At 47.9% G+C, this 16,031-nt stretch overlaps 1 protein-coding gene across 1 annotated transcript in view; it reads left to right on the top strand.

The window, feature by feature from the left end:
• LOC125448884 (uncharacterized) overlaps positions 1 to 12,188 on the top strand; it is a 128,838-nt gene extending 116,650 nt beyond the window's left edge. Inside the window, exons 24-27 of the mRNA XM_059641828.1 lie at positions 1,091 to 1,103; positions 1,380 to 2,074; positions 10,372 to 10,481; positions 10,596 to 12,188. Of these exons, the coding sequence (XP_059497811.1) occupies positions 1,091 to 1,103; positions 1,380 to 2,074; positions 10,372 to 10,481; positions 10,596 to 11,623 (1,846 nt within the window). The 3' untranslated portion in view covers positions 11,624 to 12,188. The remainder of the gene's footprint in view (positions 1 to 1,090; positions 1,104 to 1,379; positions 2,075 to 10,371; positions 10,482 to 10,595) is intronic.
• The last annotated feature ends 3,843 nt before the right edge of the window (positions 12,189 to 16,031 follow it).

The following is a 16,031-nucleotide window of genomic DNA, read 5'->3' on the forward strand; positions in this document are numbered from 1 at the left end:
GATCCAACAAAGCAGTGTTTATGTTGGAGACGTGAAACTCGAAACGTTAACTCTGCTTTCTTCTCAAGGTGGACGGTGTGCTGTTCTTTTTTGTGCAGGAGTTTCACACCAAGGAGGTTAGATTTGATTGCAGCTGGAACAATAATTACACAATGCATTTTTTTCTACCCGGGAGAAGGATGAATTTTGTTTCAGAATTTGTGGAGGAAGTTAATTGTGATTTGGACCAAACCTTCTGATGCACTGATGAGTGAGCAAAAGAAGGATTGATGCAGAAACAGCGAGTTTAAGGAAAAGATTTTAACGGTTCGACAAGGGGCTTGTGAAAAGGGTGAAGAACTTGTTGACAATAGGCAGGTCAAAGTGGGATGGGATGCAAAAGAGGTTGCAGTGCAGGACATTAATGAAGTGGAGGATTGTTGGAACTGGCCAGGTAATGGCACTGTCATAAACTAAGGTGACGAGACCTCATAGAATCCCTACAGTATGGAAACAGGCCATTTGGCCCAGTAAGTCTGTGTCACCCCTCTGAAGATCATCCAACCCATCCGTCTACCCTGTCACCCTGCATTTCCCATGTCTAATCCACCTCATTTACACATCCCTGGACATGATGGGCAATTTAGCATGGCCAATCCACCTAACCCCGCACACGTTGGGATTGCGGGAAGAAACCGGAGCACGTGGACGAAATCTGTGCAGACACGGGGAGAATGTGCAAACTCCACACAGACAGTTGCCCGAAGTTGAAATCGAACCTGGATCCCTGGCACTGTGAGGCAACAGTGTCAACCACTGTGCCACTGTGCTGACCTGCTCATAAAGAGGGGAAAGGTTGTTCAAGTTGAATGGAAACTGGAGGAGTAAATTACTGCGGATGCTGGAATCTATACTGAAAACAAATTGTGCTGCAGATTGCAGTGGGTCAGGCAGCATCCATGGAGAGAATGCAAGCTAACGTTTTGAGTCGAGATGACTCTTCTGTTGACCCATTGTGATTTCTGGTATTTTTTTTGTTTTCAGTATGGAACCTGGAGTTGTTTGTTGTGAATTTCAATCTTGTCATGACTTTTGTAACCTTCTTTTGCAGGGTATCAGAAATGGTAAAATTTTCGGACGAAAAGTGCAAAAGAAGTAACATGGTGATAACAGACGTTTGATTCATCAGCACCTGAATATCATTGTACTTTGAAGAGGGATGGGAAAATATTTTCAGTATCAGTGTGACTGGAAAAACCATTTTGAGACACACTGGAGTCCGATGTACTAGTGAACTGACTGTGGAAAGAACTTTAATTAATTACCTAAACTTAAAAGGCATTTACAGAGGGGAAAACTGTGCTTGAGGATGAGGATACAACTGATGGCTGGATCTGGAGAAATACAAGAATAGCAGACCAATGAAGAAACCATGGAAATGTGGGGACTGTGGAAAAGGATTCAAACAGCCATCTCTGCTGGAAATCCATCGACGCAGTCACACCGGGGAGAAGCCGTTCACCTGCTTCGAGTGTGGGAAGGGATTCACTGCTGCGTGCAATCTGCAGACACACCAGCGGCTCCACACTGGGGAGAGGCCATTCGTCTGCTTAGACTGTGGGAAGGCGTTCAGTGATTCATCCAGTCTGCGCAAGCACCAGAGGGTTCATACTGGGGAGAGACCATTCACCTGTTCTGAGTGTGGGAAGGGGTTCCTTGATTCGTCGAACCTCTTGACACACCAGCGGCGAAGTCACACCGTGGAGAGGCCATTCACCTGCTCCGATTGCGGGAAGGGATTTGGCGATTCGTCGTCCCTGCTGACGCACCAGCGGGTTCACACCGGGGAGAGGCCATTCATCTGCCCAAAGTGTGGCAAGGGCTTCAGTGATGCTTCCACCCTGAGGAAGCACCATCGTGTTCACACCGGAGAGAGGCCATTCACCTGCACCGAGTGCGGGAAGGGGTTCACTCAGTCAACGCACCTCCTGACGCACCAGCGAGTTCACACGGGGGAGAAACCGTTTGCCTGCTCGGTGTGTGAGAAGAGATTCACCCGATCATCCACCCTGCGCACTCACCAGCTAGTTCACAAGTGACAGTGCCAGGACTAGATTCTGCTGTTAAAAACCTTCATTAAGATGGTTAGCGTTTGCTTTGTTGATGTTAATGAGTTCAGTGACTTTTTTTTATTCGCATGTTGGGACGTGGGTATCACTGGCTGGCCAGCATTTATTGCCCATCCCTAAATATATCCGTCAATGTTTGGGTTATACGAGATAAATCAGCTGTGTTTCAATGATCAGCTGAGTAATCCTTGCCTTCGTTGCTCAGACCTTTTGAATGTTAGAGTTGGGATGTCATGTTGAATTTGTACAGGGCATCGGTGAGGCCTCTTCTGGAGTACTGGGTCCAGTTCTGGTCGCCCTGTTATAGGAAGGATATTATTAAACTGGAGAGTTCAGAAGAGATTTACCAGCATGTTGCCAGGTATGGAAGGTTTGAATTGTAAGGAGAGACTGGATAGGCTGGGACTTTTTCACTGAGAGGTGGCTTAATAGAAGTTTATAAAATGATGAGTGATATAGATATGGTGAATGACAGGTGTATCTTCCTTATGGTGGGGGATTTCAAGACTGGGGATACATTTTTGAGGTGAGAGGAGAAAAATTTAAAAAAGACATGGGGGCAATTTTTAAAAATTTGGTTCGTGTGTAGAATGAATTGCCGGAGGAAGTGCTGTATATGGGTATAGTTACAATGTTTAAAAGACATTTATCTAAATACATGAAGAAAAAATGTTTGGAGGGATATGGGCCAAATGCAAGCAGGTGGGACTAGTTTAGATTGGAAACCTGGTCGGCATGGTCAAGTTGGACTGAAAGGTCTGTTTCTGTGCTGTATGTCTATGACTGCGGAGACAATGGTCTAGTGATATTAATCACTGGACTGTTAATCCAGAGATGTAGGTAATGTCCTGTGGACCAGGGTTCGAATCCTGCCATGGGATGGTGGAATTTCAGTTCATTATCTGGAATTAAGAGTCTAATGATGACCATGAAACCACCTTCAACTGTTGAAAAAACCCATCTGGGAAGGAAACTGTCATCTTTACCTGCTCTGGCCAACATGTGACTCTGGACCCACAGCCAATGTGTTTGATTCTTACATGCCCTCTGGGCGATTAGGGATGGGCAATAAATGCTGCCTGGCCAGTGACCCCCTCATCCTGTGAATAAATTAAAAAAGAATTTCTAAAAAAACTGTAATCCCTTTGCGGTGCAGGCCAGCAGACCATTTATTTTCTTGATGGTTTATTGATTTGTTAGAATAATTGGCGATCGGAAGTGGTGCAATGGAAAGTTCTGTGATGGGGAAATGTATTGGTCAAATTGAACATACAAATATATGGGATCAGAAACTAATATTTGGTGGGGGTTATCACTAAAGATTATGGGAGCATCAAAGAAAGTTGCTGAGAGAAGACTGAAATGATAAATTTATCCGTGGAGAGAGAGAGAAGAAACATGAAGCCAGCGATAGATGGGGGAGCTTCCAGGAAGGAGGATACTGGGATGGTTTAAGATTAGATTGAAGATGCAGTGATGAAAGACTTAAACACAGTGAGATTGAAAGCGGAACGGATGACTGAGGGGAGCTGGAGAAGAGTGATAATGAGCACGAACAAAACATTAAAGGGCCTTGATGGGGCAGACGCTGAAGAGATGTTCCCCTTGTCCGAGACACTAGATCTACAGGTGTCCCACTTCAGTTGAGAATGAGGAGGATTTTTCTTTCCGGGAGCAGTGTAAGTTAGGTTACTAAGTATTTTTATAGTTGATTTACATCTTTTTTTTTATCGACCAGGGAGTCAAAGGATATAGGGCAGTGCTTCCTTTATGTTTGCTCACTGTAACCCAATTTTGAGGCTTGAATGTTGTTGCGAACCCTTGGTGACTGATGGGGGATGAAAGAGAGGCAGGTGGTAAAAGGAGAAGGCTGATGAGAGCAGGAATGGCCATTGTTGCCTGGAGCTAGAGACCCCAAAACTTCAGATTGCGACCCCACTTGGGTCCCCACCCACACTTCGGAAGCCCCAATATAAAGAGTAGAACTGAGGAGGAGCTGAGACCGCAGTCCAGTCACCCGTGATGTTATTTGAATGGTGGAGCAGGCTCAAGAGGCTGAATTGTCTATTCCTACTTTTGATTTGTACATTTGAAATGTAATCAGAACATAAGATCCTTGCTATAGAGTTGCGCAGAAAAGACCCTTTGGACACATGGATCAAACCTGTAACCATTCTATGATATTGTCTTAATAGACACTATAATCATTGTCCTCAATTTGAGGACTTGTGACTGAAAATAAATTGCAATAAAAATTAACTTTGCCTATAATCCACATCATGCTTTTTATTCTAAATCACACAATATCCCATAACTTAAGAGTTGTACAGCGTGGAAACAGACACTTTAGTCTGATTCATCTACACTGACCAGATATCCTAAATTAATATAGTCGTGTTTGCCAGCATTTGGCTCAAATCCCCCTTAACCCTTCCTATTTGTATACCCAAACAGATGCCTTTTGTACCAGCCTCCACCGCTTCCTCTCGCAGTTCATTCCACACACACATACATACAGACACCACCCCCTGTGTGAAAAAAATGACCCTTAGGTCCCTTTTACATCTTTACCCTCTCACCTTAAAGTTATGCCGTCTAGTTTTGGATTCCCCCACCCTGGAAAATAGGCCTTGTCTCTTCACTCTGTCCATGCCCCTTATAGATCATAGATGATTTTATAAACCTCTATAAGGTCATACCTCAGCCTCCAATGCTCCAGGGAAAATAGCCCCTCCGTATTCAGCCTCTCCCTATAGCTCAAACCTTCCAGCCTCGCAACATCCCAGTAAATCTTTTCTGCGTCCTTTCAAGTTTCACAGCGTCCTTCTAGCAGGGATACTGGGATTGAACGCAGTATTCCAAAAATGGCTGAGCCGATGTCCCTGTAGAGCCGCAACATGACCTGCCAACTTCTATATTCAATGCACTGGCCAATGAAGATGAGTGTACCAGATGCCTTCTTCACTATCCTATCTACCTGTGACTGCACTTCCAAGGAACTTTGGCCTTGCACTCCAACGTCTCTTTGTTCAGCAACACTCCCAGCACCTTACTATTAACTGTACAAGTCCTGCCCTGATTTGCCTTCCCAAAATTCAGCACCTCACGTTTATCTAAATTAAACTCCGTCTGCCACTCCTTGGCCCATTGGCCCGTCGGATCAGGATCCACTTGAACTCTGAGGTCACCTTCTTCGCTGTCCACTACACCTCCAATTTTGGTGTCATCTGCAGACTTACTAACCATCCCTTCTATGTTCACATTCAAATCATTTATATAAATAACAAAAAGCAGTGACCCAGCACTGATTCTTGCAGCACAGCACTGGTCACAGAACTCCAGTCTGTAAAGCAAACATCCACCACCACCCTCTTGACTTCTACCTTCGAGCCATTCTATATCCAAATGGCTAGTTCTCCCATGTTATCTAACATGGCTAACCAGTCTACCATGAGGAATCTCGTCGAACGCCTTACTGAAGTCCATGTAGATCACGTCCACTGCTCTGCCCTCATCATTACTCGTTGGTAGTTCTTTAAAAAACTCAATGAAGTTAGTGAGACATGATTTCCCATGCTCAAAGCCATGTTGACTATCCCTAATCAGTCCCTGCCTTTCCAAATACATGTAAATCCTCTCCCTTGGGTAAAGTCACCACGGTCCCAAAGACTGGGGCTGTTCTCTCTTTAGAAAAAGACTACTGGTCACCACACCTCAAGCGTGGGGTGAAGTTGAGAAGGTGGAACCTTCAGGGGTTTATTTCAGACAGTGTGGAAATTGAACCCACACTACTGGCATTGCAAACCAATACTGTTTAGCATGGCCAATCCACCTAACCTGCACGTCTTTGGACTGTGGGAGGAAAAAGACATGAAAACACCAAACAGACAGCTGCCCAAGGGTGGAATTGAACACAGGTCCTTGGTGCTGTGAGGCAGCAGTGCTAACCATTGAGCCACTGTATCACCCCAATGAAGAGAGATTGGATTGGTCAGGTCTATATTCATGAGTCTGGAAGAATAGGGGTGAAGAGGAATCTCACAGAAACCTATAAAATTCTAACAGGACAGGGTCAACACACAAAGGATGTTCTCGATGCCCAGGGAGCCTGAACCAGGGGTCACAGCCTCAGGATACAGAATAGGCCATATACAACTGAGGTGAGGAGAAACTTAATGACTCAGGAAGTGGTCAGCCTGTGGAATTTTCTGCCACAGAAAGTGGGTAAGGCAAAAGTATTGAATGTTTTCAAGAAGAAGTGAGAAATAGTTCTTACGGATCAAAGGATGGCTTATCAGCTTTGTTCATAATGAATGGCACAGCAGGCTGCAAATTCTCGTCTTGTGAAGACAATGCTATGTAAGGCACCTGAAAGAGTCAAATGATGTCAAGATATGAGCTCAGTCCATTAGCACTTCTTTTTATGTCTCAGGATATGGGAGTCACTGGCTGGGTCATCCTGCAGTGCCTTGAGAAAGTGGGAACAAGCCGCCTTCCTGAATCACTGCAATCCATATCAGATATCAAGAGCTGCTCCTGGAAACCAGTTTCTAAGTGCTGTGCAGCCCAACAGTAATGTGCACTTGCTTTTAAATCCATATGAGAGACTATCGCGTAATTGAGGTGTAGCTAGTTATTGTGTACTTGGTAATGAACTGATACTGCTCTATCAGACGTAGCCTCACTTTGAGTGAATTTGCACCTCTTTCGCCACTTGGTTGCAGTAACCAGCGTTGATAAGGAGGATTGGTAGCAGTGCACTACCTGAAGTATCACAGACAGTTGCGGTGGATGCAGCCACAACAAAGAACAGGCATTTGCCACGGAGAACATTGGACGCCAGGTCCTGCCGGAGCACTGTCAATTTTTTATGGCAGAGACCTCAGGACAAGTGGGGAAGGGAGATGCAGAGGAAAATACCCTGTGTATGTTGGGGAGTGTGTACTTCAGGCCCATGGTCCCGTCACCACAACAAAGCTATTCAGGGACAGTAGAAACTGCAGATGCTGGAGAATCTGAGATAACAAGGTGTAGAGCTGGATGAACACAACAGGCCAGGTGACATCAGAGGAGCGGGAAAGCTGACGTTTCGGGCCGAGACCTGTCTTCAGAAATGGGGGAGGGGATGGAGATTCTGAAATAAACAGGGAGAGAGAGGGAGGCGGACAGAAGATGATAGAGGAGAAGATAGGTGGAGAGGAGACAGACAGGTCAAAGAGGCAGAGTTGGAGCCAGTAAAGCTGAGTGTAGGTGGGGAGTTAGGGAGGGGATAAGTCAGTCCAAGGAGGACGGACAGGTCAAAGAGGTGGGCTGAAGCTAGTGGGTTGGAGATAGGGGTGGGGCTTGAAGTGGGAGGAGTAGATAGGTGGGAGGAAGGACAGATAGGTTAGGGAGGTGGGGATAGGCTGGGCTGGTTTTGGGATTTGGTCGGGGGAGGGGAGATTTTGAAGCTTGTGAAGTCCACATTGATACAGTTGGGCTGCAGGGTTCCCAAGCGAAATATGAGGTGCTGTTCCTGCACCTTTGGGTGGCATCGTTGTGGCACTGCAGGAGGCCCAGGATGGACATGTCGTCTGCGGAATGGGAGGGGGAGTTGAAATGGTTCGCGACTGGGAGGTGCAGTTATTTGTAGCGAACCGAGCGTAGGTGTTCCACAAGCGGTCTCCAAGCCTCCACTTGGTATCTCCGATGTAGAGGATGCCACAATGGGAACAGCGGATACAGTATACCACATTAGCAGTTGTGCAGGTGAAAATCTGTTTGATGTGGAAGGTCTTCTTAGGCCAGGGATGGGGGTGAGGGGAGAGGTGTAGGGGCAGGTGTAGTACTTCCTGCAGTTGCAGGCAAAAGTGCCGAAGTCGGTGGGATTGGTGGGGAGTGTGGAACGGACAAGGGATTCATGGAGAGAGTGGTCCCTCCAGAAAACAGATAAGGGTGGGGAGGGAAAAATGTCTTTGGTAGTGGGGTCGGATTGTAGATGGCAGAAGTGTTGAAGGATGATGCATTGGATCCGGAGGTTGGTGGGGCGGTCCGTGAGGATGAGGGAGATTCTGTTTTGGCTGTTATTGCGGGGAGAGGGCGTGAGGGATGAGTTGCGGGAAATGCGAGAGACACAGTAGAGGGTGTTTTCGACCACTGCGGGGGGGAAGTTGCGGTGCTTGAAAAACGAGGACATCTGGAATATCCGGGTGTGGAATGCCTCATCTCGGGAGCAGATCCAGTGGAGACAAAGGAATTGGGAATAGGGGATGGCCATTTTGCAGGATGGTGGTTGAGAGGAGGTGTATTCCAGGTAGCTGTGGGAGTCAGTAGGCTTGAAATGGATATCGGTTTCCAGGCGGTTGCCAGAGACGGAAACAGAGAGGTCCAGGTTGGACAGACATGTATTGGAGATGGTCCAGATGAACTTGAGGTTGGGGTCAAAGGTGTTGGTGAGCTGGATGAACTGTTCGGGCTCCTCGTGGGAGCACGAGGTGGCGCCGATACAGTCATTGATGTAACGGAGGAAAAGGTGGGGGATAGGTCAGTGTAGCTTCAGTAGAGGGATTGTTCCATGTATCCTGCAAAGAGGCAGGCATGGTTTGGGCCCATGTGAGTACCCATGGCCACCCCCTTTGTCTGTCGAAAGTGGGAGGAATTGAAGGAGAAGTTGCTAAGGGTGAGGACGAGTTCAGCTAAGCGGATGAGGGTGTCAGTGGAGGGGTGTAGTCGGGCCTGCGGGACAGGAAGAAGCGGAGGGCCTTTAGGCCATCTGCATGGGGAATACAAGTATACAGGGACTGGATGTCCATGGTAAAGATGAGGCGTTGGGGACCGGGGAATTGGAAGTTCTGGAGTAGGTGGGAGGCACGGGTGGTGTCACATACGTAGATGGGGTGTTCCTGGACCAAGGGGGAGAAAATGGAGTCGAGATAAGTGGAGATCAGTTCAGTGGGGCAGGAGCAGGGGGAGACAATGGGTCGACCAGGGCAGTCAGGTTTGCAGAATAATGGGTTATTCAGCCATTTAGGAGCAAGATTGCAAATTTTCATTGGACACAGGCAGCAAATGATGAAGAGCAGATGGAAGAGGGGCTGAACATTCCGCCCTTGTGGGCACGGTCACACTATGCAGATGGTAATTTGAGGTTTGGTACCCCATGTCATGTTTGTTATTCTGCAATGGGTTGAGAAATCTGCCCTTGTCCATCTGTGCTGAGACAAAAGATGCTCCCTCCTGGGCTCAGGGATCAGCTGACTCTGAAGACCCGCCCACCTATTGACCCGCGCGGCGGCGCATGCGCTTTGTGAAAGCATGCTGTGGCGCATGCGCTCTGTGAAAGCACGCCGCTGCCGGTTCCCATGGTAACGCGACCGTTTGTTGAGAAGGAAAAGCCACGACCATCGTTTAGAGTGAAGGAGATCCTCCCTTTCCACCTCTTCCAGAGATATCCGCTGACCTGCAGAGCACTTTCCCGCATCTCCTCCTCGGCTTCCGGCGCTTCTCCCCGCTTCCATTCGCCCCCTCCACTGGGCCGAAGGACTGAACCGGAAGAGGCGGGAGCAGCACGCGAATGAGTGACGATACCTCAGCCAATGAAGAGCGGGATTCCCCTGGAGGACCCAGGAGTCCTCCAACCTATCAGAGATGCTTCTCCGGCTCGAGCAGGGGAGAACTTCCATTGGTGGTTGGTATCTTGCAGTGTCTTCGTTGTCCCAGGAGCGTCCAGGGCAGAACGTGCACCGAGGATCGGGCTGTGTTTCCACCCACTGGCAAAGATAGAAGCAAGTATGCTAAACAATAAGTAAGATGTAAATCACTTTTATCGAGTTTGCGGGTTAGCAAAATTGCGACTTGCATCATGGATTTTGACCTTTGCAGTGCAGTGGTGGGGCTAAGCTGCAAGAAGTGGCCGCAACTGTGCTTTCCTTACTGCTGCTCGGTCCCAGATGTTTCAGCAAAGCTGGTGGTGGTGATTGGGATGCTGCGAGCATAGTAAAGAGAGGGTTGTGGAGTGTGGAAGGGGGTCTGAAATTGGGGTGCACAGCACATTGCCCAAAGGGCTGGGGGATGAGGTGGGGCAGAACACGTGCCCAGGGAGAAGTGAGTTTTCAAAGTAGGCTGGGGTCTCGGGGAAGAAGCCGGAGGGCTGAACCTGCTTGGGTGCTTGGGTTTGGACGGTCACAGAGAGTGGAAACTCTGAAGGAGTGGTGCGCAAAAAACTACAATTGTGAGTTTGAATCTTTCCCTTACACTCCTGATCTTTGCGAACTTTTTTCACTAGGTATCAGCAGGGGACAATCTGGTGCGCCGCTCGAATCATTGCGGACCTGAAGGTCACCAGCCTTTCACTGTGGAATGAAAACAATTCGTCTCTGCAACAAGATTTTAAACGTCAACGTCACTGGAAGAAACACCAAAGATACACACGCACACAGAAGCGTTTTAACAATCTATGAAAAAAAGCATCACACCGTTCACAGTGGGGAGAGACTGATTGTGAATGAGACTTTAATTGGATCATGGAGAAGCCATGGAAATGTATGGATTGTGGGAAGGGGTTTAATTATCCATCCCAACTGGAATCTCATCGACGCAGTCACACCGGGGAGAGGCCGTTCACCTGCTCCGAGTGTGGGAAAGGGTTCAGTGATTCGTCCAGCCTGCAGACGCACCAGCGGGTCCACACCGGGGAGAGGCCGTTTATCTGCTCCGAGTGCGGGAAGGGATTCACCGATTCATCCAACCTACAGAGGCACCGGCGTATTCACACCGGGGAGAGGCCGTTTGCCTGCTCCGAGTGCGGGAAGGGCTTCAGTGATTCGTCCAGCCTGCTGACCCACCAGCGGGTCCACACTGGGGAGAGGCCGTTTATCTGCTCTGAGTGCGGGAAGGGGTTTGCGCAGTCAGCGAACCTGCTGGCCCACCAGCGGGTCCACACCGGGGAGAGGCCGTTCACCTGCCCGGTGTGCGGGAAGGGCTTCAGTCAGTCCTCCAACCTGCTGACCCACCAGCGACTTCACACCGGGGAGAGTCCCTTCATCTGCTCCATGTGTGGGGATGGATTTGATGACTCGGCTGCCCTGCAGACACACTGGCCAGTTCATTACGGGGAGAGGCCGTTTCCCTGCTCCCAGTGCGGGAAGGGTTTCACTCATTCCTCCCACCTCCTGAAGCATCAGCGCAGCCACACGGGGGAGAGGCCGTTCGCCTGCTCAGAGTGCGGCAAGGCCTTCAGCCAGCTGTCCAACCTGCTGACCCACGGGCGCACTCACACCGGGGAGAGGCCGTTCGCTTGCTCGGTGTGTGGGAAGGGGTTCACTCAGTTATCCAGCCTGCTGACCCACCGGCGGGTCCACACCGGGGAGAGGCCGTTCATTTGCTGCGAGTGCGGGAATGGATTCAGCGATTCCTCCACCTTACGCAAACACCGACTTGTGCACACTGGGGAGAGACCCTTTACCTGCACAGTGTGTGGGAAGGGCTTCACTTCTTCCTCCAATCTGCTGAGGCACCGGAGCGGTCACACCAACTAGCGGCCCCTCCCATGCAGCGCTCTGACTTTGAGTAGCGCCTATTTTTTATTGTCAGACAAACTCTGAGGAACCAGGCAGAGGAAAACGTGTCCCGCTGCTTCCACCGCGCAGAGAGGGTTTGGATAAGTGCGCCGGCGGGTTCCACAAAGCGTTTTAAGGGTTTAGATTCTGATGTCGCTCACATTCCAGGACTGAGTCATGTTCAATCTGATGGCAAGGGGTTGGTGTCAGTCGCTGCTGACGTTAATAAGCCCGAAGACTGAGCTGGAGATTCAAACTGTGGATGCGCTGAATAAAACAACTATATTTTATCACTGCTGTGCCAACCCCTTGTTTCTGAATTTAAGGCAGGAGCTCAGTGTGACTTTATGAGCACACCTTTAAGGCTGTGATAAAATCTGGTGGGGTCAATGACTTGGTTACTGGAGGCGTAGAGCGCCAAGGCAGTTCTGGTGAATCTTTGGGAAGGATCATTGTGTCCAAGTGGCAGATAGTGTTTAATTCAGATGAATGTGAGATATTGTCTTGTCAAAATGCAAAGGGCAGGACTCCTCATGAAATTAAAAGTGGGGCCTCAGATACTGCTGTAGAACAAAGACCTAGGGGTTCAGGTTCATAATTCTTAGAATTGCATGTAGACAGGGTGGTTAAGAACGTGAATAGCACGCTTGCCTTCATTGCTCAGACCCTTGAGTATAGGAGTTGGGGTGTCACATTGAGGTTGTACAGGACTTTTGAGAGGCCTCTTCTGGTACACTGTGTGCAGTTGCCCTGCCATAGGAAGGATATTATTAAGCTGGAGGAGACTCAGAAGAGAGTTGTCAGATGTTGTGAGGATTGGAGTGTTTGAATTATGGGGAAAGGATGGATAGGCTGGGATTTTTTTTCACTGGAGCATAGGAGGTCGAGCGGTGATCTCATACAGCATTATAAAATCACAAAGAGTATAGATAAGCCGAATGACAGGTGCTGTATCCCTATGGTGGGGAATTTCATGTTCAATGGAGATACTTTGTAAGGTGAGAGACAGTTTAAAAAAGGACATGAGGAGCAACAGAGTGGATCATGTGTTGAAAGAACCTCCAGAGGAAGTGGTGGATGTGGGCAGTTACAACATTTAAAAGACATTTGGATAAGTACATGAATAGGAAAAGTTTGGAGGGCTATGGGCCAAAAGCAGGCAGGTGGGACTAGGATAGCAAGGTGTGGAGGTGGATGAACACAGCAGGCCGAGCAGCATCGGAGGAGCAGGAAGACTGATATTTCGGGCTTAGACCCTTCTTCAGACTAGTTTAGTTTGGATTATGGTTGGCATGTACTGGTGAGACTGAAGGGTCTGTTTCCACGCTCTAAGACTCAAATGTAGGGAAAGTCTTTTGGAAGGATGTGAGGGCATGAGAAGATATGTGGCAAAGATTTGAGGGAATAATCTTGGGCACGAGGAAGTTAAGTTATGTGGGCACTTTGTCTTGGAGAAGAAAGATTGAGACATTTAATAGTTATTCAAAATCACTACAGCATGGGACAGAGCAGCGAGGGAGAAACTGTTCCCATGGGTGGAAGGATTGGGAACTCAAAGACATCCATCAAAGTGATTAGCAACAGAAGCAAGCAGTCGTTTGGGAGTGCAGAACTTGAGAGTATTTGCTGGAGAAGACACATTTCTATGGACGCTTTCTAATTCCAGATATAAGGACATTCACACCAATGCAAAGGAGAACAATATATGATACTGTACAAGAAGATTGCTGATTGGTTGGCCATTGGGCTCTGGTAGAGTAGTTGCTATGGGGAATACATCAGGTGATGGTGACTGACAGTTAACTGTTAAAGCAATGCCTCTACCAAACAGAGTCCACTGGGCAAGCAATTTGGACACACTTCTCATACACTGCATAATGTTTTTTTTTCTTTATATTGGTCTTCTTGTGAAAATGCTGGTGAGCATAAGATGAAACGTTTCACTAAAATAGGCCGTTTGTTTTTGAGGAGTACATAGAAGCCAAGGCAACACTTTGCTTATGCAGTGAGTGGTTCAGATTCGGAATGCAGTACCAGACAGAAAGACTCACCCCATGTCTTTCAGAAGAGAGTTAGGCAATTATTTGTAGAGTAAGCATTTGTAGGGCTGTGTGCAAAAGGTGCGAGAGTGAAATTAACCAGGGAAAGACACACTGGTTTTGGAACCAGTCCAAAGAAGGTTTACTAAATTAATCCTGGATCTGGAGTGACGGTCTTCCAAGGAGAGGTTGGGTGTGTACACTCTGAAGCTTGGTAGAATGACAGGCAACCTTATTGAAACATACAACATTCTTAGAGGACGTGACAGTGGAGATATGGAACAATTGTCCTTATGGGAGAGTCTGAAACCAGAAGGCATCATCTCAGAACAAGAGGTGGTACATTTACAACAGAGGTGAGGAGGAATACCTATTCTTGGAGGGTGGGGAATCTGTAGAGATCTTTATTGCTGAAGATCGTAGAGGCTGGGTTGTGAAGAATATTCATTGCTGATATGTATGTTTAATGGCAAGGGAATTAATGGTTATAGAAAGAAGGGAGGATAGTGAAGTTTAGAATGATTGGAAACAAAAATAGAAATTGCTGGAAAAGCTCAGCAGATACAGCAACATCAGTGGAGAGAAATCACACTCTGTTCTGAGGAAGGGTCACTCAACCCAAAATGTTAGCTCTGATTTCTCTCCACAGATGCTCCCAGACCTGCTGAGCTTTTCCAGCAAATTCTGTTTTTGTTTCTGATTTACAGCAGTTCTTTCAGTATTAATTTAGGATGATTCGAGCAGGCTTTTTGGGCCAAATGGCCCATTCTACCACGCCTTAGTAATAGATTCTAGATAGGTTTTATTGGCCCATGTACACAAGCACAGGAATGTAATGAAAATTGTACAGAGTTGCCACTTACAGCACCATCATAGATGCATAGTGCCTAGGTTAAAAAGTCTTTTTTTAAATTCATTCACAGATGAAGGTGTCACTGGCTAGGCAGCATTTACTGCCCATCCCTAGTTGCCCAGAGAGCAGTTCAGAGTCAGCCACGTTGCTTTGGGTCTGGAGCATTTAGGCCAGACCAGGTAAGGACAGCAGCTTCCTTCTCTAAAGGACATTAGCCAATCAGTTGGGATTTTCCCGACAATCGTCAATGGATTCATGGTCACCCTAAGATTCTTAATTCCAGATATTTATTGAATTCACGTTGCACCATCTGCAGTGGCAGGATTTGAACCTGGGTCCCCAGACATTTATGTGGGTTTCTGATTAAAAAAAATCCAGCGATAACACCACTAGGCTACTGTTGCCCCAGAAGTCGAAAAATAAAGTGTAAAAAATCAAACGTTACAGCCCTTGCTGAAGGCTTGGGGCCCGCTGACACTCCAAGCTAGGTTTTCCCCAAGAGGGCTTGCCCTCCCCTGCCCTGGGCATGCTTTTACCCATGCTGGGCTAAGACCTGCCTGTGCTGGCTAGCTGTCTTCGCCGGCTCCCCCCACCCCCCCGCCCACCGCTGACCTCCATCAGGCGTGCCAGGTTTCGCTGTCGCTCACAAGTCTTTGGCCCTGATCGCCGCTTCATTGGTGCCAGCAACCTCCATGATAGGCCACTGCTGCCATCCCTCGCTGCCAGCCTCCTCGTCGCTGATTGCAGCCACTGCCAACCTTCTCTGCCAGGTGCCACCTCACTGCTGCTGCCAGCCTGGGCTCATTGCTGGACCCCAGCGGCTGCCACGCTCCGTTAGCCACAGTGGCCTCGTTGGAGGGGCTGGGTGAAGGGAGATTTAGAAGAGAAGTGCAAGAGACAAGTCGCATTACTCGAACGGTGCAAAGTTGTTATATGATGACCTGCTCCTTGGAGAGGATCAACATGGACGCAATGGGCCAAAAATCTGTGAATAACCATTCACGCTGTGGTCCTTGTCCTTATTTCGGGGACTTGTGACTGAAGTTAATTTACAATAAAAGAAATGATGACCTTGACATTGATGCTTTATTAATCCTTGGTCTAAATTCCAATCCTCCTCATAGCTGGAAGGTAACTTGGGGCTCAGGTTGTCGTGGTGTATTTAGGAACCATCGGTGGATGTAAGAATGATGTTCTCCTGAGGAAATATCTGAGGAATTGGGATCCACATTAAATTGCAGTTTCCCCCTCATGGGAAAAGTCTGGGACCAGAGGGCATAGTCTCTGAATAAGGAGCACCCATTTGAGACTGAGATGAGGAAATATTTCTTCTCTTGGAGGTTTGAGAGTGCCAGGAACTCACCCAAGAGCTGTGAGGCGCAGTCCTTGTGTATATTGAAGGCTGAGATGGATAGATTTTTAATCAGGAAGGGAATCAACATTACAAGGAAAGAGCAGGAAAGTTGACGTGAGGAATGTTGGACCAGCCATGATT

This window comes from Stegostoma tigrinum, chromosome 43, assembly GCF_030684315.1.
Source record: "Stegostoma tigrinum isolate sSteTig4 chromosome 43, sSteTig4.hap1, whole genome shotgun sequence".
Lineage (NCBI taxonomy): Eukaryota > Metazoa > Chordata > Chondrichthyes > Orectolobiformes > Stegostomatidae > Stegostoma > Stegostoma tigrinum.